Source organism: Oncorhynchus keta, chromosome 29 (assembly GCF_023373465.1).
Source record: "Oncorhynchus keta strain PuntledgeMale-10-30-2019 chromosome 29, Oket_V2, whole genome shotgun sequence".
Taxonomy (NCBI): Eukaryota; Metazoa; Chordata; class Actinopteri; order Salmoniformes; family Salmonidae; genus Oncorhynchus; species Oncorhynchus keta.
This window is the reverse complement of record NC_068449.1, coordinates 16,631,339-16,658,442: the sequence shown is the minus strand read 5'-3', so window position 1 is coordinate 16,658,442 and position 27,104 is coordinate 16,631,339. Positions and strand designations below refer to the sequence as shown.

The 27,104-nt window shown below is 44.5% G+C and overlaps 3 protein-coding genes across 21 annotated transcripts in view; 2 read left to right on the top strand and 1 right to left on the bottom strand.

Annotated features, from left to right (window-relative positions):
- The window catches only part of LOC118362351 (palmitoyltransferase ZDHHC14-like), a 92,514-nt gene extending 87,087 nt beyond the window's left edge, over positions 1-5,427 (top strand). For 6 of the 7 annotated variants that reach the window (XM_035742604.2, XM_035742602.2, XM_035742603.2 and 3 more), the window contains one exon: positions 4,292-5,427. In XM_035742604.2, the coding sequence (XP_035598497.1) occupies positions 4,292-4,726 (435 nt within the window). In that variant the 3' untranslated portion in view covers positions 4,727-5,427. The remainder of the gene's footprint in view (positions 1-4,291) is intronic. The other variant, XM_035742606.2, reaches the window with a different exon arrangement.
- LOC118362352 (galectin-8-like) lies at positions 5,280-21,305 on the bottom strand. Of its 13 annotated transcripts, XM_052486130.1 has the most exons (11): positions 19,691-19,909; positions 19,113-19,191; positions 16,747-16,953; positions 11,812-11,904; positions 10,947-11,035; positions 9,638-9,872; positions 9,318-9,437; positions 9,194-9,220; positions 8,994-9,082; positions 8,488-8,653; positions 5,280-8,350 (listed from the first exon to the last, which is right to left on the bottom strand). In XM_052486130.1, the coding sequence occupies exons 4-11, from the start codon at positions 11,902-11,904 to the stop codon at positions 8,201-8,203; spliced, it is 969 nt and encodes a 322-aa protein (XP_052342090.1). In that variant the 5' UTR covers positions 16,747-16,953; positions 19,113-19,191; positions 19,691-19,909; the 3' UTR covers positions 5,280-8,200. The 13 variants fall into 13 exon arrangements, 10 of the variants coding, with proteins under 10 accessions (XP_052342090.1, XP_052342089.1, XP_035598500.1 ...); XR_008086164.1 differs by having other exon boundaries at positions 5,280-6,236; positions 6,289-8,350; positions 16,747-19,909; XR_008086165.1 differs by having other exon boundaries at positions 5,280-6,236; positions 6,454-8,350; positions 16,747-19,909.
- On the top strand, positions 12,054-26,754 carry LOC118362354 (monocarboxylate transporter 10-like). The gene is made up of 5 exons (XM_035742614.2): positions 12,054-13,548; positions 13,828-13,874; positions 14,252-14,404; positions 14,589-14,794; positions 26,613-26,754. Exons 1-4 carry the CDS (start codon positions 13,338-13,340, stop codon positions 14,604-14,606), a joined length of 429 nt encoding a protein of 142 aa, XP_035598507.1. The 5' UTR covers positions 12,054-13,337; the 3' UTR covers positions 14,607-14,794; positions 26,613-26,754.
- The last annotated feature ends 350 nt before the right edge of the window (positions 26,755-27,104 follow it).

Here is a 27,104-nt window from a genome sequence, read left to right as displayed (position 1 = left end):
CATATTTATATACTGGATTCTTGAGAGATCACTGTAATATATACTGCTGTACATATCATTCTCACTTGAACTTTTTGGTGTATATATGCATAGAGTTCATTTGGAATACTGATGGTGTTAATTGGGTTGTTAATTGTATTCGTTACTGCACTGAGCTAGTAACACAAGCATTACACTGCTCCCGCTATTATAACATCTGCTAAACTGTGTACGTGACCAATACACTTTGATTTGTAATAGTGAAAGGCAGTCTGTCAATGTACGAAAGGCAAATTGGTAACTAATAATCGTCAAGTTTGGAGTAGACTATTGCTGGTTTTTCCATGTATATGTTTTGTAAAGCCATTGTAGGCTGATCTAGAGAAGCTGTGTCACCATGGCAACAGATTACAAGGACGCCGTCGTGTCATTACACCATCCGTTACATTAGGCCCCAGTCAGGAAGTGACAGAGACAGAGTATATGTGGGCGACGTGACATCTAGAACAGTGGCCATGGCCTCTAGTTAAAACACAATCAGCTTTTGTTTTTTGTAATTTTCTGTTGTAGCTGGCAGCTATTTTTAGATGGCAGAGCGGGACACATGTAGACTCCGGAAATTTGATGGACTCCTGTTTCAACTTGAGTACTGGATGATGAGCCACACAACTCATTTTAGACTCTCAGTATCTTTGTGGTGTCTACCTGACGTGTGATTTGTTAATTCATTAGACAAATGACTAATAGAATCCTTCTCACCTATGTCAAAATAATAATCTATCTTGAACAACCCTAGAATGAACCAATGTTTAGACAGCTGTCATCATTTGAATGTGCATCAGATCATCATGCAGTCAGTCAGCCAGGCAGGCAGATCGTCATGCAGTCAGCCAGGCAGGCAGATCGTCATGCAGTCAGCCAGGCAGGCAGGCAGATCGTCATGCAGTCAGCCAGGCAGGCAGGCAGATCGTCATGCAGTCAGCCAGGCAGGCAGGCAGATCGTCATGCAGTCAGCCAGGCAGGCAGGCAGATCGTCATGTAGTCAGCCAGGCAGGCAGGCAGATCGTCATGCAGTCAGCCAGGCAGATCGTCATGCAGTCAGCCAGGCAGATCGTCATGCAGTCAGCCAGGCAGGCAGGCAGATCGTCATGCAGTCAGCCAGGCAGGCAGGCAGATCGTCATGCAGTCAGGCAGGCAGATCAAGAGCAGACGTGGTTTTGTTCAGGCTAGGCTAGACCAGGTTCGGTTAGTTGTATTCCTTCTCTCCCTAGCTCTGTGCCAGCTGCTCTTCCTGTAGTTTGCTGGGCTGATGGCCGGTTTATGACCAGGGCTAAACTTATCAGAACTCAACTTCACTACCTCACAGTCTCCTAGCACAGAGCAGCACGCCAACATGGGTAATGACAGCCAGTGCTTTGGAAAATATCTGTCTCTTCTCCCCCTGGGCAGAACAGAGGACAGCAGTCCCAGACCCAACCAGCAACTCACCCTCCCCAGCCTCTAAAGGAATTACAGCCAAGGAAATAGTCAAAGCTCATTAGTAAATAATGCCTATTTTTCCCAAAGGACAGTATGGAGCTAAAACATTTGAAAAGCATTTATAAAGTAACCTAAGGAGTGCAACTTTGCCAAAGCTGGCCCTTATTATTAGATTTGGAGATGTGACGGGATTGTGGAGCGCACCTGTCAAAGAGAAGCTTTCGATCTTGACTAGCTGACATTGGGGCTAAACTAATCATGATGAAAGACCTATAGGCTGTCTCCTTGTTGTCGGTGATCAAGCCTGCCACTGTTGTGTTGGCAAACTTAATGATGGTGTTGGCGTCTTGCCTGGCCACGCAGTCGTGGGTGAACAGGAGGGGACTAAGCACGCACCCCTGAGGTCCCCCGTGTTGAGGATTAGTGTGGCAGATTTTTTTTATTTTTATAAATGCATAAATAAATGATTTAACCTTTATTTAACCATGTAGGCTAGTTGAGAACAAGTTCTCATTTGCAACTGTGACCTGGCCAAGATAAAGCATAGCAATTGGACACATACAACAACAGAGTTACACATGGAATAAACAAAACATAGTCAATAATACAGTAGAACAAAAGAAAACAAAATGTCTATACAGTGAGTGCAAATAAGGTCAAATAAGGGAGTTAAGGCAATAAATAGGCCATGGTGGCAAAGTAATTACAACATAGCAATTAAACACTGGAATGGTAGATGTGCAGAAGATGAATGTGCAAGTAGAGATACTGGGGTGCAACGGAGCAAGATAAATACAGTATGGGGATGAGGTAGGTAGATGGATGGGCTGTTTACAGATGGACTATGTACAGGTGCAGTGATCTGTGAGCTGCTCTGACAGCTGGTACTTAAAGCTAGTGAGGGAGATATGAGTGTCCAGCTTCGAGATTTATGCAGTTCGTTCCAGTTATTGGCAGCAGAGAACTGGAAGGAAAGATGACCAAAGGAGGAATTGGCTTTGGTGGTGACCAGTGAGATATACCTCCTGGAGCGCGTGCTACGAGTGGGTGCTGCTATGGTGACCAGTGAGCTGAGATAAGGCGGGGCTTTACCTAGCAGAGACTTGTAGATAACCTGTAGCCAGTGGGTTTGGCAACGAGTATGAAGCGAGGGCCAACCAACGAGAGCGTACAAGTTGCAATGGTGGGTAGTGTATGGGGCTTTGGTGACACAACAGATGGCACTGTGATAGACTACATCCAGTTTGTTGAGTAGAGTGTTGGAGGCTATTTTATAGATGACATCACCGAAGTCTAGGATCGTCAGTTTTACGAGGGTATGTTTGGCAGCATGAGTGAAGGATGCTTTGTTGCGATATAGGAAGCCGATTCTAGATTTAATTTTGGATTGGAGATGGTTAATGAGAGTTTACAGTCTAACCAGACACCTAGGTATTTAGTTGTAGTCAGAACCGTCTAGAGTAGTGATGCTGGACGGGCGAGCAGGTGCGGGCAGTGATCGGTTGAATAGCATGTATTTTTGTTTGACTTGCATTTAAGAGCAGTTAGAGGCCACGGAAGGAGAGTTGTATGGCATTGAAGCTTGTCTGGAGGTTAGTTAACACAGTGTCCAAAGAAGGGCCAGAAGTATACAGAATGGTGTCGTCTGCGTAGAGGTGTATCAGAGAATCAACCGCAGCAAGAGCGACATCATTGATGTATACAGAGAAGAGAGTCGGCCCGAGTATTGATGAGATGTGTTGCCTTCCCTTACCACCTGGGGGGCGGCCCGTCAGGAAGTCCTGGATCCAGTTGCAGAGGGAGTCCTTAGCTTATTATTAAATAGGCTAGACAAGGACTCATTTAGTTCAAAGGCTAAAACAGTGCACTGCTGGCTCATTCCCAGTCCATTTAGATGTTTGATTTACATGGACACTATTTAGGTTACAGAGATACAGAGCTAAATCATTATCTGGCTTATTAATGCTGTTTCAACTCCATGTATTGACTTCACTATGCATTTGAGTCACATTGAATACCGTGTATTTTAGGGCTGTCCCCGACAACAACAACAAATCTTGGTCGACCGAGAGTCATCTGTTCTTTCGACCAATCGATTGGTCTAAATGTTTTAACGTGTATTTTTCCATATACAGACGGGCATGTTAGACTGCAAATTTACCACAAGCCCAAACAGATATAATATTTACATATTATTCAGACCTTGTATATGATCTCTCTATTATGCGTGGGAATACTTGAAGACGATTTACTGGTGTTATATTCAACAATATAGTTGGGGAACCCTGGCCTATGTGTTTTAATAAATACATTTATATGTACTGAGCTTGTCTGATGCTTTAAGCTAAGCACACTGTTTGATGAAATAATCAAGACACAAGTGACTCTAGAGTGAGTCCGACCGCAGTTGATTTGATTGTGCCGGGCCGGGCTCAGAACGAGTGCCTGTGTGACTAGCAACCTTTGCCTCTCTTGCCTGCTGCAGCGACCACCTTAGAACATCAACAGTGTTTATCCGTGTTGCTGAAGCTGCAACATAATTACAGCCATTTGACTGAAAAGTTCTGTTACTACTGCTCGACGAAAGACATCTGTCAACCAACAGTTTTTCTGTTTTTCTCTGGTGGTTTACTGTGCATTCTAACAAGGTTACTAACAATATCTTTTCTCTTTTTTCTCATCTCTTCATTCATTCACTACACATGTTAACCTCATCTATCTTCATTCATTCTCTCCACTCCTCCTTCTATCCCCACATTTCCCTCTGTCTCAACATGTCTTATTACTCTCCCTATCTCTCCTTTCCTACCCTTCTCCATTTCTCCTGTCTCAGTGTGTTCAAGACCAGTGCATTCAGAGCACCAAATTCGTTTTGCAGGCTGCCGCCACGCCCCTGATGCACAGTGAGCCGGTCATCCTCACAGACGAGGCCTCTCTACCGGGCAGGACGTCGTTAGGCGGTCCCTGCACTGGAGCCCTGCCGCTAGGGGGCCAGCCTACACCCCCCACCTCCACCCCCAACCTCAGCTGTGACAATGGCATGCTGCCCACCCGGAACGACCACAGCGAAGCGCACCACCACCACCACATGGACGGGGTACACCACCACTTCCTAACACCTGAGGAAGCCCCCTCGCCACCGGGCATGCTCCCCTGCGGCAGCCCCCTGGGACACAGCCACACCATTCAGGGCTTCTACAACCCAGCCAGCCAGGACTCTCTACATGAGGACTCTGTCAGAGGCCTGGTCAAACTCAGCTCTGTCTGACAGGGGGTTCACTCAAATATCTGTCCATCCCCTAAAACACTCCCCCCCAGGCTCTCCATCCACACCTGTGCCAAACAGTGGGTCTTCCCAACCCTGAATGCCTGTAACCAATATCCTCTACGTCCTCTAAAATCACAGGACTTCTCTAAAAGACTGACACTATTTGGCTACTGAGAGCAGAATTGAACTAGGACCTTCCCTCCTAAGCCAACAACTTGCCAAACCTCTGCATCATACAGGGGGTTGTTGCTGGTGAAGGGCCCAGGGGACTTGTGCTTGTCCTGTACTCCTCTCTTCTACTGAAGCGTAATCCACTGTCCTGGGAGGGGGACAGACAAAAGAGGGCTGTCTGTCAGCTATTTTAAAGCAGAAAGAGGTGGCGTTGTGAGTTATTCCTAAACATGTTAAAGAAAAGCTGCTTTATTTCTGTCGTGAATCACAGGTCTGCCATTTATTTTTTTGTACAACGGACTATGGCCTACTTGTTGATCTGATGGACAGTGTCTTTGCCTTTCTATCTGATTCTGGTTTACAGTCAATCACCAAACAAGAGTTGATGTCATCATGATGTATATCATTTAATTCATACATGTTTAAGTTACATGTTAAGATTCTGTATTGTGCCATACCAAGGTCATTTCTTTTCCTCAAGTTCTTTTTCCTGTGAATATATATATTAATAAAATCACATTTTTAAGGAACTAGATTCTGTTGACGCCAAGCCTCAAGGTGACCTGTTGAAAGTCATGTGTTATCACCTCTGACGTCACACATCCTTCAGTAGGTATTTAATGGTGGCCTTGTGACGAGTGCATTTGATAAGTGTAGCTAAATGAGAATAACACAAACCATTCAACAGTTTAAAATCATTCTACATCATGTATTGAGGGTAAGTCCTGCTCTAGGCTCCTGTAATGGTCCATTCATCAGGGGTCTAAGGCCTCGGGACCTCCAGCATCAGAGAGAGTGGAAAACAAGGGCCCTCTGTCACCAGGAGACAGTCAAGAAGAGACTTGTATGGGCTAGGCTTACTTCAAACGGAATTTCATTTCCTAAAGCCACATGGATTCTCTATTTTTTAATGTAGCAAACTCCATAGGAAACCATCATCGTACACAAATTTCTCCTTGATTGGATGGTCGGAAGATAATGCAAATTGACCTTAAGAAGCCTAAACAGATATATTTAACAAAAACAATCATTTCAAACCTTGATTACATTTTCCTGTGTAGGGTGCCGTCTTTTGGATGGGAAAGGAGCGGTATTTCTTGCTTCGGCCTCTGTTTATAGTAGGGCCTTTTCCGCTGCATGTTTTGATTGAGAAAAATGGGCCAGTCGACCGCTGTTTGTACCACTTAACTTATAGCCCCATCTGGCTGGTTGAAGAGGAGAAATGCACCTCTGTAGTGGTAATAAATGTGCATAGATATCACAGGTAATTGAAGAGAAATGCACCTCTGTAGCGGTGATAAATGTGCATAGATATCACAGGTACAGAGGAGAAATGCACCTCTGTAGCGGTGATAAATGTGCATAGATACAGGTACAGAGGAGAAATGCACCTCTGTAGCGGTGATAAATGTGCATAGATATCACAGGTACAGAGGAGAAATGCACCTCTGTAGCGGTGATAAATGTGCATAGATATCACAGGTACAGAGGAGAAATGCACCTCTGTAGCGGTGATAAATGTGCATAGATATCACAGGTACAGAGGAGAAATGCACCTCTGTAGCGGTGATAAATGTGCATAGATATCACAGGTAATTGAGGACCTGCTGGATGGATTAGAACATTTAAAAATGACCCCAATCATAATGATTTAAAAGCAGGCTAATGATAAGACATTACATACAGTAGATTCTTCATATTATGTAGGTTACAGAAGGACATCAACAGAATTGATTAAATAAATAATAAGGCTGAAAATGGGTGACTGAAAGAACTTGCAATGTTCCTACGTTTGCGGAGACTACATTCACGGTAAACGCATGTCTGCTCAATTGGAAATTACCTTTAAATTTTAAGCGTGCTATAGCGCTGGACTTTTGGCCAAGCATGAAAATAGTGGCCATGCAGTCATACATTCGATCCACGTTATAGCTGGATTTGACATTTTAAAGGCAATATTCACGGTAAACGCTGCATATGTCAGCTCAATCGGAATTTACCTTTACATTTTAATGCAGATCTTTCTGCAATACAGATTTAATCCAGCCCTTGTTTTCATTGGACCATCACCACCCAGTGCAATTGGTTTGACCCTGTATTGTAGTTGTGCTTGAATTGAAGTGCACTAGACTAGGGGCTGGGTTTAACCCCTATCGCGGAAGAGACGCGTTAAAATGCGAAGGTAATTTCCAATGCAGTCTCCGCATGTTGCCTTTACATTTCAATCAAGCTATAATGCTGGTCTTCAGGCGATACGGATTGAACCCAGCCCAAGGTCATTTGGTCGGTGAGCTTAGTCAACTAGATTTGGCCATTTCACATGAAAGAGTTTGACCTTGTGACAACCTTTTCAGGCCATATTGCCTTTAATGTATGAACTTAAACAGCTATTGGATTATATTTAAAGAACATATCCTACAGAGGGTAAATAAATAGCCACATGTTCCCTCAGGTACAGAACATTATATATTTTCATATTCTGAGTTGTCAAGCAGCACCTGTAACCATCCTATAATTTGTTTCAGCACTGAAGAACCTGAGATGGATGAATGAGTATTATTTTAGTGATTAGGGTTAAGTATTTAATTTTAGAATGATGAAACCGTGCAGCTCCAAGAGATATTTTAGTCGAGCCCTTCCAAATCACGGTCCCTGTCCAATTTAAATGGACATTATGAGTTTATACCTGGTGCTAACAAGTGACCTGTCTTGATTGTGACCATATTTTTAGACCAGTGTAGTGGATTAAAATACATTGTAGTCATATCTTCCTGACCACCTCCAGAGGTAGTCAGACAAGCCATTGTAAACAGATCTGGAGGGTCAAACCATTTAAATCATCATACCAGCCTCTAAATCATTGACAGGTGGCATTAATAATTGTCTTTAAATAAATTAATAATTATTTCAAATGTAAGGGAGGGACTAGAAAATCCAGTCAATGCGGATGGATAAGATACATTTTAATACTATGTAGAGACGCAACAAACCTTGATCAGATCACAAAACCCACAGGTTAGCGCAAGGTGTAAATGGGGCTGTTTCTATAATACTCCTGTCATTACACATTATTCCAGCCTCCCTTGCACCAGATAGTGCATACAAGTATTACTGTCAAATCCTGTAGACCCACTCAAACAGATCCAAGGCTACCTCAGCTGTAAACCTCATGGCTCAGACATTGGAACCCATAATCAGGCTGGCTCAAGCACTGCTCACTGCCCAGGGTGGGGGAGTTGTGAACGGGCCTGTCGTCCAGAATAGGGCTTAGCCCATTGTGGCCTAGCTTGCCTCTGTCATAGGTCACCACAGCTTGATGTCCATCAGCTCCAGGTCTCCCATGATCTCCAGCTGGTTGATGGTGCTCAGGTCCTGCACCCGGTGCCTGTATTCCAGCAGGTGAGAGCCATTCACCGCCAGCTTGAACTGGTGGGGCTGGCAGAGGATCAGCATCTGGGGCAGAGAGTACTTATAGTGAAACAGACTAGTAAGAATTCCAATAATACAAGTAACATGTGAGAACTGCTCATTTAGAAACAGCATCCACCTGAACAAAGAAAATACTTCATACTGATAGTTAGAGAGCATACCTCAAAGTACTCCCCAGGTGAGAAGGGGAAGACGGGAAGCTCCCTCTCCTCTGGTCCCCAGGACTCACTCAGGTAGGAGTTCCTGATGAACATGGCCGACTTCATCCGGGGGTTCAGGTGCAGAGCGATGTTCTCACTGCCGTTGTTGCGGAGGTTCACAGTGAAGCTGCCAGACATAAGGTTCATCAGAAAAACAATGATGTAGAATAACCTACATTGTCACGCACAGGAGGTTGGTGGCACCTTAATTGGGAAGGACAGGCTCATGGTAATGACTGGAACAAATTTGTGAAATGACATCAAACATGGTTTCCATGTGTTTGATGCGATTCCATTTGCTCCTTTCCAGTCATTTATGAGCTGTCCTCCCCTCAGCTGCTTCCTGTGATCCTATCCTTCATGGATAGTGGGCAGTCCCTATCTTGCCATTATACATTCCCGCAAAAGATACACTGTCTATTTTCTTAGAACATGGTTTAAATACTCAGTGGTGTCCTATTGCTTACCTGTGTGGGTACATGCTGACGTGTCCCTTGATTGTGATGTGCTGTCCTGGACTCACCCCTTTCAGTAGACTGCCTTTGTAAGGGAGACTCTGGAAATGCAGAAGATATAGGCCATGTCTGTACACTTAACATATTGATGCAATTGGTCGTGTTGCCTAATATAGATCTATGCTTTATGGAAAATATAACACACAACTCACCAGGTCACCTGAGATTGAGTATATTGCCTACAGGAGAAAATAATAATGAAGACATTCATTATAGAGCTAGTTGAAAACATCTATTCTATTGACCTATAAAAAGAGTATTGGAGGGGGTACTTACTGAGCTTGGTATAAAGCCAATGGCGCGCACCTTGACTTTGCCAGATATAGAAAATGTGTCAATCCTGTCCAGTGGGATTCTGTGCTTGTATTCTAACAAATGAGAACCATTTACTGCCACCTGCAGGTACAAAGGTGAACAGCATTCACACAGGGATCACAAAAATCCATCCACTGTATTTGCATGACTATACTAGCTTCTTTTGACTTAACAGTAGTGAATGTGAAAGCAAATGTAGGTTAGTGAGTTTTTCCTGTATGTAGCCTAATTAAAGACACCTTGTTAACCGCAAGTAAAGTCCCAGACATTGGTCCACTTGCCTTAAAGACATCATCATGGACCAGGATGATCATCTCGAAGGCTGCTCCCTGTCTGTAGGGAAGCTGCTGAAGGGTCTCCTCCCAGCCCCAACTCTCCTGCACCAGGGAGTTACACACCACGCACGGGGAGCCCTTAAAACGGGGGTTGATGTGGAGGGCGATGTCCGCACGAGGTTTAGTGCTGGTGCCACAGGATAGGTCCATCTGGAACCTGCAGTTACCACATTGGTACGTACTAGAGAAGAGTTTCTGAATGTCTTAAAGCTGAGGCTGGGACTTTAGTCAGGGACTCACTAAAAATGTTTTTTGATGAACTTATATTTTTTGTTAGATAAACAATGCTGGGTAAAATTATTATTTCAGTGGGTTGAACTGATGTATTTTTTAGTTTGTTACCTAAACGTTTTATTTCTAGTTAAGCATATTCTTATATGAAGCTAGGGTTGAGGGTTAGGGTTGAACTGGGATGTGGACATTAAGCTAGGGTTAGGGTTGAACCGGGACGTGGACATTAAGCTAGGGTTAGGTTTGAACTGAGATGTGGACATTAAGCTAGGGTTAGGTTTGAACTGAGATGTGGACATTAAGCTAGGGTTAGGTTTGAACTGAGATGTGGACATTAAGCTAGGTTTAGGGTTGAACTGAGATGTGGACATTAAGCTAGGGTTAGGTTTGAACTGAGATGTGGACATTAAGCTAGGGTTAGGTTTGAACTGAGATGTGGACATTAAGCTAGGGTTAGGGTTGAACTGAGATGTGGACATTAAGCTAGGGTTAGGTTTGAACTGAGATGTGGACATTAAGCTAGGGTTAGGGTTGAACTGAGATGTGGACATTAAGCTAGGGTTAGGTTTGAACTGAGATGTGGACATTAAGTTAGGGTTAGGTTTGAACTGAGATGTGGACATTAAGCTAGGGTTAGGTTTGAACTGAGATGTGGACATTAAGCTAGGGTTAGGTTTGAACTGGGATGTGGACATTAAGCTAGGGTTAGGGTTGAACTGAGATGTGGACATTAAGCTAGGGTTAGGTTGAACTGAGATGTGGACATTAAGCTAGGGTTAGGGTTGAACTGAGATTAGCTAGGGTTTGAACTGAGATGTGGACATTAAGCTAGGGTTAGGGTTGAACCGGGATGTGGACATTAAGCTAGGGTTAGGTTTGAACTGAGATGTGGACATTAAGCTAGGGTTAGGGTTGAACTGAGATGTGGACATTAAGCTAGGGTTAGGTTTGGTTGAGGGTTAGGATTAAACTGGGATGTGGACATTAAGTTAGGGTTAAAAACAACAATAACATTATTACATACCTGTCAGCATCATTGTGAACAGTGCCCTGGATAAGGACCATCTCCCCGGGGTGTAGTCCCCCAGGTATGGCCCCAGTGAATGGAATCACCTAGATGGAGGGGTCAGATGGGCTTAATAAAGACAAACCATCTAGGCAAACATAATCAAATCATATTCGCTGTGTGTGTGTGTGTGTGTGTGTGTGTGTGTGTGTGTGTGGCCTATAGCATTATTTATCAATATCTTCCATCCCATTGTTGAAACACCAAATCATATAAAATCGTTAAACATGCCAACAGCTTTTCGGCCCAACAATTATACAATGAAATGACTGCAAAACAACAGACGTTAAAGGCCATAGCTGCACATAGACCTATTGAAGACAACAACATGCATGCGGTATACTATATTTGTATTCCTACAACGTTAGTAGAGAAAGGGAGATTACGTTAGTCTCGCTGTAAATATATGAGTATACTAGAGGTAGTCTAGTAAAAAGCCTCTTACCGGATTTAGGACCGTTTGTTTCGCATGTGCCACTGCCATTGAGACCGTTATGCAACAATACCATGCAGTGGTTGTAGCCTAGACCGCTAAATGATGAGTGTAGAATGAATTGGGTCGATGTTTTTATTTTCTGCTATATTAGGATGGCAGTAGACATCTTCTCTTCCTCTTCTATCCAATAACCTACTACGTCACACACTTTGCGTACCATGTGATCCAGCCTATGTGCGACGACATCTGCCGCTACTGTATTCAAAATAGCGTCAGGTTAAAGGGACTGGAGAACAAATACATTCCTGAACACACATTTTTTATGTAACCTTTATTTAACTAGGTAAGTCTGTAAATAAGAATAGGTTCTTAACTATGACGGCCTACCCGAACAAACCTTGTCCACGCTGGGTCAATTGTGCGCCGCCCTATGGATCTCCCAATCACCGCCGGATGTGATACAGTTTGGATCATCATCATCTGTACAGCAATAAGCGTAAAAAAAGCTACAATAAAATACAAATCGCTAAAATAAAATTGAAACTAAACAGCTTCTATGTCTGGAAAATCTATTTATAAAAAAAAAACATTTGCAATTGATTTAAAAAAATGAAATAATTTCCTAACCATATCCACATGTATTACAGTGCTTCCTATTGGTATTTTAGTCAATGGATATGAAGTTCAAACAAAAGTTGACTGGGTACTGGCCAGTGCAAAGAACATAGAATTATCTCTATGGCATAGAATTAGAAATGGCATAGAATTCTATGGCATAGAATTAGAAATGTAGAATGAATGAACCAGTGGCCTTTAGCACGCCAGTTACCTGGGAAACACCTTAATGGCAATTGTGATGTCAGACAGAACTGGGTGAAACTTGCATGTAGCTAAGAACATAAATGTTCCTAGGCATGTAGGCCTATCCACCTTTATTTAGCCCCCTGAGGTCTCTTCAAACCAGGCAAGCTGGACAGCACCCTAGGTCTGTGTATTTAGTGCATCAAGATGCACATCTTCCGGACTGCCATTCCCTTCAGGAGGTTCTACGCCGAGCAACCCGAATTTATTCCTCCGGAGCATCGCAGAACCCCCCGACGGAGGATGGGTGATTGTCTTATCATCCATCGTTCCTCTATAATGTCCTGGTACTGGGATACCACAACCTCTTCGGAGTGTACCTCATCAGTCTCCTCAATGAGTTTGGGGAGACAAGTTCTAAAACAGGCAAATTACACTAAGCTCACATACCGTTAATAACATAACGTTTGTCATCAGACTGAAACAATTTCACATTACACTGTAAACTCAACTGTTGTAACTTCACATTACAACAACTATTTTGTATTTCAAAAGGGATTGTGAGATCATATGTGTAAATGGTGATACACCTGTAATTAACAAGTAGTTACCAAACTGCACAAATGACCTGCTGCTGTACCTACATGTTATACATGGAAACCTGCTAGCTACCTAACCTTAAGACCCACTCTCTGCTGGCCTGTAGCATGGGTTGGCTCCATCAGCTACGGCTTCATCATGATCTGTGTGCCCCTGTCTGGGAAGCTGACAGTCAGGTACGGGGCCAGAGAGTTCTCCATTCTAGGATCCCTCATCATCATGATCTCCATAGTATGCTCGTCATATGCACCCAATCTAGGAACGCTGTTCTTCACACATGGCTTCCTCAGTAGAGTGGGCTCCAGCTTTGCCTTCACCCCAGGTTGGTACAGGGGAGGGAGGAAATTAGCTAGCAGTTAATTACACTATGGATTCACTGACACTTCCATCCATAACTTTTCTAGTTCATATTGTATCTTGTTAGAGGGTAAGCTACATTGTTGTATTCTCAAGGCCACGACAGCTAACACATTATCTCACCTCCATCTCCCACCCCCTCCTGTGGAGCAGGTATGATCATGGTGAGCCAGTACTTCAACTCCAAGCGTTCCCTGGCCACAGGGATAGTGATGTCAGGGAGAGCAGCAGGGGCCCTGGTCCAGACCCGGCTCCATCTGTACCTAAATGACACCCTGGGCTGGAGGCAGAGTCTCCGAGTGTTCTCAAGCCTCATGATTATCTGTGTCATCACTGGCTTCACCTATCTGCCACTCAACCCCAAAGGTACTGCAGGGTATTCAAACCCATAACAGTTTTAATTTATTGAGCATACAGTAATGGGACCATTTACCCCATCATGACTGAGCACACCCTTGTGTACCCTTTCAAACAGAAATGTGATATATTCAAAAGCTACAGTATGTGTTTCTGATGGGCTATGAGGGATTTCAATTTCAAATGTCTTTGAAAGGGGTTACTAGAAGTGTGGTGGATAATTTAAAGAACTCTCCCTTGAAGTTTGTGGTCCTTGGTAAGACAAAGTCTTTCTTATCTGGGTTGCAGCCAATGGACTGTGTCAATTCGGATTCTTCATTCCATATGTCCACTTGGTAAGTTACATACTGATGTAAACAACGGAAGGCTCAGCTGCAACGGTACGACGTTATAGTTTGGAAACATTATGTAATTTGACTTATTCTTTTAGGGAAGAAATGCTATTGAAATGTAATAATCTGATAACAAATACCCTTAGTACTACCTGTACAGGATACATATAGTAAATAGATAGATACCTGTATGTGTGCGTTTTTTGTTTTACTGGGGACGAGAAGTCCTCACAAGGATAGTAAAACAAGGAGAATTCAGGGACATTTAGAGGGGTAGGTTTAAGGTTAGGGTTAGAAGTTAGGGTTACGCAATATAGGATTTTGAATGGAAATCAATTATTTGGATAGTAAAACAAACATGTTTGTGTGTCCTGCTCTAGGTGAAGCATGCTGTTCAGCTGGGCATCCCAGTCCACAGTGCCACTAACATCATACTGTTCCTGGGCTTGACTAGCATGGTCAGCCGGATCATCTTTGGCAGGATCTGTGAATCAACAGGCTGTACTTCAACCAGGCCTCTGTCTTTGGTGTTGGTGGGTTGCCCTTACTCCTATACCTCAGTCACTGTGACTGTTAGTAAGGCAATACGACACAAGAGAGTGTGTGTTATGGTGTTTATTGTCACAACTGTGCTGCAGTCAAATGTACAAGGTGAATGCTGCAGACCGTACACAACGTGAGACCTGTCTCCTCCTGTGTGTCCTCCTGCTGTGCCAGGTCTGCTGTACATGTTGATCCCACTTCTCAAATCCTACGGCTCTCTGGTTGATTTGGCTTGTTCCTGGGGATTGCTGATGCTGGCAACTACATCCTACTCCCTGTCCTGACCTTTGACCTGATGGAGCTGAGAAAATGCCCATGGCCCGGGGGTTCATGCTCACGGTGAACGCTGTCAGCTGCTTGGGGCTGCCCTTCGCTGGTAGGTTCACTGCAGCTGATGTTATTGTACCAAACCAAATCAAATGTTATTCGTCACATGCTTAGTAAACAACAGGTGTGGGGACTAACAGTGAAATGCTTACTTACTTGTCCTTCCCAACAATGCAGAGAGTAATAATATCTACACAATAAGTAACGATAACTTGGCTATATACTAGTACCTAGTCGATGTGCAGGGGTACGAGTTAATCAGACACCTTGACTTTTTCCACATTTTGTTACATATTACAACCTTATTCTAAAATATATTAAATAGTTTTTTCCCCTCATCAATCTACAAACAATATCTCATAATGACAGCATTAAAAAAAAATGATAATCTCTACAAAATAAAAAACTGAAATATCACATAGGTATTCAGACCCTTTACTCTGTACTTTGTTGAAGCACCTTTGGCAGTGATTACAGCCTTGAGTTTTCTTGGGTATGACGCTACAAGCTTGTTACACCTGTATTTGTTACATCTGCATTTCTCTCTGCAGATCCTCTCAAGCTCTGTCAGGTTGGATGGGGAGCGTTGCTGAACAGCTATTTCAAGGTCTCTCCGGAGATGTTCGATCTGGTTCAAGTCCGGTCTCTGGCTGGGCCACTCAAGGACATTCAGAGACTTGTCCCAAAGCCAATCCTGCATTGTCTTGGCTTTGTGCTTAGGGTCGTTGGGTTCACCTGTTGGAAGGTGAACCTTCATCCCAGTCTGAGGTCCTGAGCGCTCTGGAGCAGGCCCTCATCATGGATCTCTCTGTACTTTGCTCCGTTCATCTTTGCCTCGATCCTGACTAGTCTACCTGCCCTTGCCGCTAAAAAATATCCCCACAGCATGATGCTGCCACCACCATGCTTCACCGTAGGGATTGTGCCAGGTTTCCTCCAGACATGATGCTTGGCATGCAGGCCAAAGAGTTCAATCCTGGTTTCATCAGACCAGAGGATCTTGTTTCTCATGGTCTGGGAGTCTTTAGTTGCCTTTTGGCAAATTCCAAGCGGGCTGTCATGTGCCTTTTACTGAGGGGTGGCTTCCGTCTGGCCACCCTACCATGAAGGCCTAATTGGTGAAGTGTTGCAGAGATGGTTGTCCTTCTGGAAGGTTCACAAATCTCCACAGAGGAACTCTAGAGCTCTGTCAGAGTGACAATCGGATTATTGGTCACCTCCCTGACCAAGGTCCTTCTCCCCTGATTGCTCAGTTTGGCCGGGCGGCCAGCTCTAGGAAGAGTATTGGTGGTTCCAAACTTCTTCCATTTAAGAATGATGGAGTCCAGTGTGTTCTTGGAGACCTTTAATGCTGCAGACATTTCTTGGTAGCCTGCCCCAGATCTGTGCCTCAACACAATCCAGTCTAGGCGCTCTACAGACAATTTCTTTGACCTCCTGGCTTGATTTTTGCTCTGATATGCACTGTCAACTGTGGAACTGAACTAAGCAGATTCATATAGCCCTCTCTCTCTGTGTGGGCTATGACCTGCTTCCATGAACTACACGGGGACCTGCACAGATATATTCCATAATGGCTCATAGTCAGAGACCCCATTTGGTCTACATAGAACTACACTGAGACATCCTTCCCAACCTCCACTCTCACTTCCTGTTTATCCAGATCAAGTGATCTCTTATGCTTGGTTAATACAAAATCCTCATCGTCTAAACTATGGGTCAAGTTACCACCATCTGCATTCTCGGGATGGGTCATGGTGTATTTAGGAATATTGCTCCCACAATAAGATAGCTCAGACCAATCAGCACTCCTGTAAAGCCCCACTCTTTCCCGGAGAACATATCCTCAGCTAGAGGCCATCCCATACTTTCACTTCTATGAACGCACACAGGAAGGATAGGGCTGTTTCAGGGAATCTTCTTTAGAGAGGTAACCTCCGAACCCTATTGCACTCGGTTCTTCTCCTAACTCTGTGATTGTTCGACAGATGTCAGTGTGTCTTACCCTCTTGCAATGTTGTCCATGTTCCTTTTTCTATATTATGTTTTGCGTTTGGCCTGGTGTGGTTCTCAATTAGAGGCAGGTGTCGTTAGCTCTTGCAGCTATTCTCACCGCGAAGGCTGTCACCAGGAGTACTTGGTATGGCCCCTCCCAACATGGCTGCTTCCCATCTATTCTCCTCAGGGACAGGATTGAGTGAATCACCTTCTCCTGTAATTCACATGTAGAGCATAAAATCTTGGACATACTGGTTTTGTTAACAAACAGTCTTCTCATGTGTTCTGCTGGTATATCTTCAACTTCTATGCCTATTTATTACAAAAAATAATATTTTATTAGTTTATTATTCAATAGGCCACAAAGTGTCCTATCCTAGGCCCCACCTAGGCCACAACTGCCTAGCCCCTCCTAGGCCACAACTACCTATCCCCCCCTTTGATACCTGGCTCAGCCCAGGTATCAACGTTGCCGATTAGTACATTTTCCTTATGTCTGCCATTATCTTGTAGGAGCGCTCCTTTCATTCTCTACATGTCCAATTCTCCCCGGGGCGTTCCGTCATGGCCATCATGTAACCATTCTCTGTCAAGTGTCTTATCTACTTTAAGAGTTATCCGTGCTGCTCTGTTTGGTCTTAGATGTGTATGTGCTTGTCTAGGGCACTAGTCAATGCTATTATTTCGGCCTGTTTGTGCAGAATTTATGGGCAATGTTTCCGTGTTTAACACCATAGTTCCTGAAACCAACTAAGCTTTCATTCCCCTTTTGTCTCCACTCAGGAACTGTTATCTACCCATTCTGTGTCACTCCTATCTTGCTGATTTCCTAGCCTCCCTTCCACACCTTCTCTCTGCTCCCAAACCTTCAAGGTCTCCGCAATGCGGGGAGGGCTCCTCCGTCTGCCCTTTCTCCTATCTGTCTGTTGCTCTTTCTCACAACAATCAGTATCAAATATGGGTTGTTTCCAAATCTTGACTAAGTGTCTCGCTGTTTGGCATTATCTGAACTCATGGTTTTTATAAAAACATGTCTATGGTGGCAATCTCTAAAGTAATTACATAGGTTGATTAAGGTCCTATCCTGAATCACCACAGATGTCATATATCCCTGTCCTGTTGGCCTGGATTAGGTTCTAAATACTTATTAACATAAATCTAGCATTAATCCAAGGCTATGCCATTTCTTTCTTCTCAGTGGTTCAAATTACAATTCTGTCAAAGAACTATAAACTCGTTCATAATTATCAATTACCTTAAAATCAGTATCACAAATTACCTCAAATTAATTATTCAAATGGCCCTCCCATGAGGCTGATCAGACCACAACGGAAAGCCATGATAGAGGTCAAAGGTCATACCACCCTTTTACAGTCGGGTTCCATACTAAATGAGACAAATGAAAGAAAAACCCTCAAACATTTTCTACATGTTGTATCCCAGGTTCCCAGTACATTCCCTTTATCAAAAGAATGTTTAATTAAAACTCAGAAAATAAAACTTCTAATATTCCATATGTGTAAGATATCGTCTCTAGGAAATCTCCTCAAACCCAAAGGCTAGAAACAAACATAACATTACATTTACCGACCTGGCATGGTTCCACGTAATGGAAACAGATTATAATGTTTAGAATACATTAACTTTCTGTTCAAATTCACTGGTGTTACCTAAACAATCAAACCAGGAATCAATAACCGGAACTTTTACGATTAAACTATTCAGACCTCTCTTACAGCCAAATATATAAGCTTCTTTTCAGACTACCCAGTAGTACGGGTTCGACAAGCCAAACCCAATGAATATAGTTGGTCACGAATGTTTAGTCTTGAACAGAACTTACAACATCAATCAACATCTCTCAATCAAAATTGTACTGCCATAAGTACAGAAAAGAGTGTGAGTCTGTACCTGAACAACTGTCAAATCAATTTGAGTAACGTTATTGTGTATTCTACGTAATGAAGCAGTTTTACGTTATCACGCAATGATATCACAACGTCATTTTGCAACAAATCAACCTGCCTCCAGCAACTTACCCTGAAAATTAGTAGGCAACTGTCACGTTCTGACCTTAGTTCTTTTTGTTATGTCTTTGTTTTAGTATGGACAGGGTGTGAGTTGGGTGGGTTGTCTATGTTCTTTTTTCTATGTTGTGTTTTGCGTTTGGCCTGGTATGGTTCTCAATCAGAGGCAGGTGTCGCTAGTTGTCTCTGATTGAGAATCATACTTTGGTAGCCTTTTCCCACTTGTGTTTCGTGGGTGATTATTTTCTGTTATGTGTATGTCACCTTTCCGAACTGTTTTGTTTCGTTTCTCCTTTGTTATTTTGTTTAGTGTTCTCGGTTTAATAAATATATGATAAACACTTACCACGCTGCGCTTTGGTCCTCACCTTATTCCAACGACGATCGTGACAGCAACACTGCAATCAACTCTCTTATTCCTGCCTCTAGGCAAAAATATACCCCCTTCTCAAACTGAGTAATGCTTTAATTCTATCCTAAGAGTAAAACCAAACTTTCCAACTTTCTCTACTCCAAAATGTAAAAGTACCATGTACTTCGCTTAGTTTATAATGTATGTCAGTCAATCCATAAGAGTAAAAACATTTCGATGGGCACAACTCCATCGTAATTATCTCTCTGTTATCATTTAGAAGTCATTAGATTTAGGTAACTGTCTCTTCTATGATTCAGCATTTTAAATACGACTCCATTTCCAATACGTTATTCCAGCGGACTATTTAAAGCAAGACAACGTATTCCATCGAAATCGCCCCGCTATTATTTAGAATAGATGGGTCTTTCAATGTAACCTAAACAAGCATTACAACGTTCAGTTTATATCTTTAACAAACACTAACTAACCGTATCTCTCCCGGCAAAACATATCAGTATTTGAATTACAATCAGAATTAAGTCTATCTGTGCCAAGGCTGAGATACAAACCCGAGTGGCAGACAAATTTTACCGCTGAACCACCGTCACTATTGGAATGACGGAGTCTCCCCGCAGACAACCCTATTATTATATTTGTCTGTAGTCGCAAACTCCGGCACGCACTCACGAGACCATTCCCAGAAAATAGCCCTAATTTAAAGGTCCAAGCGTTTCCCCATCGAGGATTCACATTAATCTCGCTCTCCTTGTCTCTGCATCACTCTTTCTCTCCCGCCTGTCCTTCCCCTTAGTTGAATTACAATTTTGGTGGTTGTCCTACCTGGTCACAAGGTTTACAGGGAGCCTTACCCTCCCGGCGAAATGTCCTGTCTCATTGCAATTGAAAAACCGCTTCTCTCTGTATCTGTCATCGCGTTTCTCTGTTTTCCCCCTTCAGTTTAAAATCTTTCCTGCTCTTTCCCTTTTTATCCTGTTTGCAATCTCGGTGATTATGTCCCTTCTTATCGCAATGTTTACATGGGACCTCACATTCATTTGCAAAATGTTCGTATTTCTTACAATTAAAACATTTGATGTCCTTCTTTTTCTTTTCTCCCTCAACTCTCTTCCTCGTCTCGGCTAACCATACCCTCGCTGTGTCTAGCCCCTCTGCTAACCATACCCTCGCTGTGTCTAGCCCCTCTGCTAACCATACCCTCGCTGTGTCTAGCCCCTCTGCTAACCATACCCTCGCTGTGTCTAGCCCCTCTGCTAACCATACCCTCGCTGTGTCCAGCCCCTCTGCTAACCATACCCTCGCTGTGTCTAGCCCCTCTGCTAACCATACCCTCGCTGTGTCTAGCCCCTCTGCTAACCATACCCTCGCTGTGTCTAGCCCCTCGGCTAACCATACCCTCGCTGTGTCTAGCCCCTCGGCTAACCATACCCTCGCTGTGTCTAGCCCCTCGGCTAACCATACCCTCGCTGTGTCTAGCCCCTCTGCTAACCATACCCTCGCTGTGTCTAGCCCCTCTGCTAACCATACCCTCGCTGTGTCCAGCCCCTCTGCTAACCATACCCTCGCTGTGTCCAGCCCCTCTGCTAACCATACCCTCGCTGTGTCCAGCCCCTCTGCTAACCATACCCTCGCTGTGTCTAGCCCCTCTGCTAACCATACCCTCGCTGTGTCTAGCCCCTCTGCTAACCATACCCTCGCTGTGTCTAGCCCCTCGGCTAACCATACCCTCGCTGTGTCTAGCCCCTCGGCTAACCATACCCTCGCTGTGTCTAGCCCCTCTGCTAACCATACCCTCGCTGTGTCTAGCCCCTCGGCTAACCATACCCTCGCTGTGTCCAGCCCCTCTGCTAACCATACCCTCGCTGTGTCTAGCCCCTCGGCTAACCATACCCTCGCTGTGTCCAGCCCCTCTGCTAACCATACCCTCGCTGTGTCTAGCCCCTCTGCTAACCATACCCTCGCTGTGTCCAGCCCCTCTGCTAACCATACCCTCGCTGTGTCTAGCCCCTCTGCTAACCATACCCTCGCTGTGTCCAGCCCCTCTGCTAACCATACCCTCGCTGTGTCTAGCCCCTCTGCTAACCATACCCTCGCTGTGTCTAGCCCCTCTGCTAACCATACCCTCGCTGTGTCTAGCCCCTCGGCTAACCATACCCTCGCTGTGTCTAGCCCTCGGCTAACCATACCCTCGCTGTGTCTAGCCCCTCTGCTAACCATACCCGCTGTGTCTAGCCCTCGGCTAACCATACCCTCGCTGTGTCCAGCCCTCTGCCCCCTCGCTGTGTCCAGCCCCTCTGCTAACCATACCCTCGCTGTGTCTAGCCCCTCGCTGCTGTCCAGCCCTCTGCTAACCATACCCTCGCTGTGTCTAGCCCTCTGCTAACCATACCCTCGCTGTGTCTAGCCCCTCTGCTAACCATACCCTCGCTGTGTCTAGCTAACCATACCCTCGCTGTGTCCAGCCCCTCTGCTAACCATACCCTCGCTGTGTCTAGCCCCTCTGCTAACCATACCCTCGCTGTGTCTAGCCCTCTGCTAACCATACCCTCGCTAACCATACCCTCGCTGTGTCTAGCCCCTCTGCTAACCATACCCTCGCTGTGTCTAGCCCTCGGCTAACCATACCCTCGCTGTGTCTAGCCCTCTGCTAACCATACCCTCTGTGTCTAGCCCTGTGTGTGTCCAGCCCCTCTGCTAACCATACCCTCGCTGTGTCCAGCCCCTCTGCTAACCATACCCTCGCTGTGTCTAGCCCCTCTGCTAACCATACTCTCGCTGTGTCTAGCCCCTCTGCTAACCATACCCTCGCTGTGTCTAGCCCCTCTGCTAACCATACCCTCGCTGTGTCCAGCCCCTCTGCTAACCATACCCTCGCTGTGTCTAGCCCCTCGGCTAACCATACCCTCGCTGTGTCTAGCCCTCTGCTAACCATACCCTCGCTGTGTCTAGCCCCTCGGGTAACCATACCCTTGCCCCCCTCTGCTAACCATACCCTCGCTGTGTCCAGCCCTCGCTAACCATACCCTCGCTGTGTCTAGCCCCTCTGCTAACCATACCCTCGCTGTGTCTAACCATACCCTCGCTGTGTCCAGCCCCTCTGCTAACCATACCCTCGCCCCCTCTGCTAACCATACCCTCGCTGTGTCTGTGTAACCATAACCTCGCCCAGCCCCTCTGCTAACCATACCCTCGCTGTGTCCAGCCCTCTGCTAACCATACCCTCGCTGTGTCTAGCCCTCTGCTAACCATACCCTCGCTGTGTCTAGCCCCTCTGCTAACCATACCCTCGCTGTGTCCAGCCCCTCTGCTAACCATACCCTCGCTGTGTCCAGCCCCTCTGCTAACCATACCCTCGCTGTGTCTAGCCCCTCTGCTAACCATACCCTCGCTGTGTCTAGCCCCTCTGCTAACCATACCCTCGCTGTGTCTAGCCCCTCTGCTAACCATACCCTCGCTGTGTCCAGCCCCTCTGCTAACCATACCCTCGCTGTGTCTAGCCCCTCTGCTAACCATACCCTCGCTGTGTCTAGCCCCTCTGCTAACCATACCCTCGCTGTGTCCAGCCCCTCTGCTAACCATACCCTCGCTGTGTCTAGCCCCTCTGCTAACCATACCCTCGCTGTGTCCAGCCCCTCTGCTAACCATACCCTCGCTGTGTCTAGCCCCTCTGCTAACCATACCCTCGCTGTGTCCAGCCCCTCTGCTAACCATACCCTCGCTGTGTCCAGCCCCTCTGCTAACCATACCCTCGCTGTGTCCAGCCCCTCTGCTAACCATACCCTCGCTGTGTCTAGCCCCTCTGCTAACCATACCCTCGCTGTGTCCAGCCCCTCTGCTAACCATACCCTCGCTGTGTCCAGCCCCTCTGCTAACCATACCCTCGCTGTGTCCAGCCCCTCTGCTAACCATACCCTCGCTGTGTCCAGCCCCTCTGCTAACCATACCCTCGCTGTGTCTAGCCCCTCTGCTAACCATACCCTCGCTGTGTCCAGCCCCTCTGCCCGTTGTTTATCTGCCTTGTCTCCACAAACCCTATTTATTTGTTTAATCATTGATTCCAGTTTTTCTATATTTAAACGTCCGTGAAATTCGTACTTACTCCTCCATATCTGGCCAAAATAGGTGTTCCTCTTATCTTTTCCCTGCATATATTTCTCGCCTCCCGTTAATTCCGGGACCTCCTTTGAGGATTTACTACCCATGTTTAATAAAACCTTGTAGTTACTATGATATTCTCACAATCTATGTATATGGTCTTTTTACCGTTATCCAATCACTATAGTTGTTCTACAGTATATTCTCTCACTCTAGGTGTACGGATATCAAATATCTATGTATGTGCTGTTTACCGTTAACTAGTTACTATAGTTGCTCTGCTGCCTGACTATGTATGTGTCTCTTTAATCTCTTATGCTCACAATCTATGGGTATTTTGCTATCTTGATGTGTGTTTCTCCTTTCTGGCATCCTTATCTATAGAGGTGCAGTTATTGGACGTTAAATCTTAACTGTACAACTACAAGCTATTTCCCAGGGCTCGTAAAGTCCCAGTTCACAACCTATTTTCTGTTGTGTCAAAGGACTTTTAAAGTTATTGAATTGGTTGGGTTATCCTGTTCGCATAGAATTACCGTCTATTTCACAAAGACAAAACCCAGTTTATATCCTCGCCGTATATCAACCAGTTTTCATGAGGACTTTATTTAGGCATGTCTTTTGAATTTGATCTATGGCTAATATTACATGTTAATTAACCATTTAAGTTATCCTATTTGTACAGAAATCCCTGTCCTATCTCACAACACCTATTTAAATCCGTCTTTAACAAACCTTGCAGGCCGTCACAAATGTGGCCAGATCTATTAAGCTAGTTTTATTTCATGGTAGTGCACATGTACCTCAGGTCATTGCTGATATGCACAATTAGTTAACTATCGATGTACAGAAGGTGACGCTTGGTGATATCTTAAATCATTCCCCCAAATTCGTGAATAAAGATTACTGACATTGTCTTGAAGACTGGGAAAAGCAATGTAGGTTGGATCTCGTCACCAACTCTGTCGTGTAGCAGTTCACCACTGGCCTGAAATAAACCCTCAATTCAGAGGTCAGGTCTTTGTCTTACGGATCCTGGATCCGCCCGTGCACGGTTTTCAGCAGTTCCTTGGGACGACAGAGGCAGGTATTGAAATCCTGCCCGAAGGACCAAATTGTCACGAGAATTATGTTCTCAATGTTCATAAACCCAATTGAATTAATTACTCAGCCTGAAACCCAGAATTTGTAAGAAACTGGTTGAAATGAATCAGACTGAGGCCCAGTTACAATAGTCAGAAAATGTATTTACGAGAGCTCGCTAGCCGGTTGTACAAAACAATTCATTTTATACTGGCTTCTCACGCACACCTTCACACAAACATACACACACACATTCACACAAACATACTTCCACACATACTTCCACACAAAACAGAAGGTATCCGACGCACATACTGTCTCACTACCCAGCCGACAGAGATTAGGGAGACCTTGTCCTTGAGACGTCCCGTTCTCTCCCAAATCTCTAGTCAGGTCGGCACCGAATATTGCTCAGACAGTCTGTGCTCAAGACACTATAATAGACATATTGTTTGACTGACTAAAACTACACACATCATTAATTATAACTTTATGATTCTAGTCAATTTCTACAATTATATGGTTTCTGAGTGGAGTATTCTAATCATTCCTTTAAAGCTATAAATTCCATCAACAGGAACTTAATATAGACAGGTGTGTGCCTTTCCAAATCATGTCCAATCAATTGAATTTACCACTGGTGCACTCCAATCAAGTTGTTGAAACATTTCAAGGATGATCAATGGAAACAGGATGCACCTGAGCTCAATTTCGTGTCTCATAGCGAAGGGTCTGAATACTTATGTAATTAAGTTGTTTATGTTTAATACATTTGCAAACATTTCTAAAAACTGTTTTTTGCTTTGTCATTATGGGGCATTGTGTAGATTGCTGAAGAAAAACAATTATTTAATCCATTTTAGAATAAGGTTGTAACGTAACAAAATGTGGGAAAAGTCAATGGGTCTGAATACTTTCCGAAGGCACTGTATAACTAGGAATAAAGTGACAGATAATTAACAGTAGCAGCAGCGTATGTAATGAGTCAAAAAAGTTTGTGCAAGAAGGGTCAATGCAGATAGCTATTTGGTTAACTATTTAACTAACTATTTAGCAGTATTATGGTTTCGGAGGAATGGAGTGTTTGACAAATTTTAGGGCCACCTTCTGATACCGCCTGGTATAGAGGTCCTGGATGGCCGTCCGCACCAACACTGTTGCACTCTGCGGTCGAATGCCAAGCAGTTGCCTTGCCAAGCGGTGAAAAAGCCAGTCAAGATGCTCTCAATGTTGCAGCTGTAGAACCTTTGGAGGATCTGATGTCCCGTGAGAAACATGTTCAGCCTCCTGGGGGCGTTGTCGTGCCCTCTTCACGACTTTGTTGGTGTGTTTCAACCATGATAGATACTTAATGATGTGAACACCGAGGACCTTAAGCTCCTGACCCGCTCCACTACAGTCCTGTCGATGTGAATGAGGGTGTTCTCAGACCTAATTTCCTGTAGTCCACGATCAGCTCCTTTGTCTTACTGACATTGAGGGAGAGGTTGTTGTCCTGGCACTATACTGCCAGGTCTCTGACCTCCTCCCTATAGGCTGCCTCATCGTCGCCGGTGATCAGGCCTACCACTGTTGTATCATCGGCAAACGTAATGGCGGTATTGGAGTCATGTGCGGCCACGCAGTCCTGGGAGAACAGGTATTCTTAAGTTGGAGGAGTATTAGCCATGTCAGTACAATCAAAGAATGACTGAATTGGATCAAAATGTCAAAGCCATCTTTTTGGCAGACGTGCAGACAGAGAGGTTGCATCACTGTCTTTGCATGAAAGAGAATCATAAAAGTAGTGTGATGATAAACGTCACAGTCATACCCTTGTTGTTTGAAAACTCAGTCATACCCTTGTTGTTTGAAGTCAGTCATACCCTTGTTGTTTGAAGTCTCAGTGATACCCTTGTTGTTTGAAAACTCAGTCATACCCTTGTTGTTTGAAAATTCAGTCGTACCCTTGTTGTTTGAAAATTCAGTCATACCCTTGTTGTTTGAAAACTCAGGCATACCCTTGTTGTTTGAAAACTCAGGCATACCCTTGTTGTTTGAAGTCTCAGTCATACCCTTGTTGTTTGAAGTCTCAGTCATACATTTGTTGTTTGAAGTGTCAGTCATACCCTTGTTGTTTGAAGTGTCAGTCATACCCTTGTTGTTTGAAAACTCAGCCATACCCTTGTTGTTTGAAAACTCAGTCATACCCTTGTTGTTTGAAAACTCAGTCATACCCTTGTTGTTTGAAAACTCAGTCATACCCTTGTTGTTTGAAGTCTCAGTCATACATTTTTTGTTGTCCCGGTCAGGTAGGATGAATGACATGACAGGAAGCTACAACCTGGGCTTTGTGGTTGCGGGGGCAGTGAACGTGGCAGCCTGTTTTATTCTGACCTTCACCCCCCTGGCCAAGCGCTCAACTAGACAGACATGTAAGAGCATCATGAACGTCACCATCGACCGCTCCACACAGGAAATCATGCAGTGGGCCGATATCCTGCCTCCTTTCTCTGAGGAAGCACACTGGTACCTGTAGTTCTTCCGTATGAGGGTTAGGAATCTATCTAACAACATATTTTGTTTCATTGTACATTATTAATGGAGCAAGTTTTTCCTGACCACGTGACTCAACCAAGAAAAAGGTTATGGTCAGGAAAAACTATTAGTCCTAATGATAAAATGTACATTTACTCATAATATTTCAATATCAATTGTCAAATAGGAGGAGCCAACTGTGTCCACATATGTGAATTACTTCTCTAAGACTACGTTTCGAAGTCCAGAGATTGTTGACAGTAGACCTGA

Excerpts from the sequence above, each read along its gene's own strand:
- LOC118362352 (XM_052486128.1), bottom strand. The coding sequence starts at position 11,904 with ATGATGATGATCCAAACTGTATCACATCCGGCGGTGATTGGGAGATCC. Across the intron at positions 9,873-10,946 it reads GTTCACAATGATGCTGACAG|TACGTACCAATGTGGTAACT; the intron begins GTATGTAATAAT and ends ACTCTTCTCTAG. Across the intron at positions 8,351-8,487 it reads CACCTGGGGAGTACTTTGAG|ATGCTGATCCTCTGCCAGCC; the intron begins GTATGCTCTCTA and ends TCTCTGCCCCAG.
- LOC118362354 (XM_035742614.2), top strand. The coding sequence starts at position 13,338 with ATGATCATGGTGAGCCAGTACTTCAACTCCAAGCGTTCCCTGGCCACA. Across the intron at positions 13,549-13,827 it reads TCTGCCACTCAACCCCAAAG|CCAATGGACTGTGTCAATTC; the intron begins GTACTGCAGGGT and ends TCTGGGTTGCAG. Across the intron at positions 13,875-14,251 it reads TCATTCCATATGTCCACTTG|GTGAAGCATGCTGTTCAGCT; the intron begins GTAAGTTACATA and ends GTCCTGCTCTAG.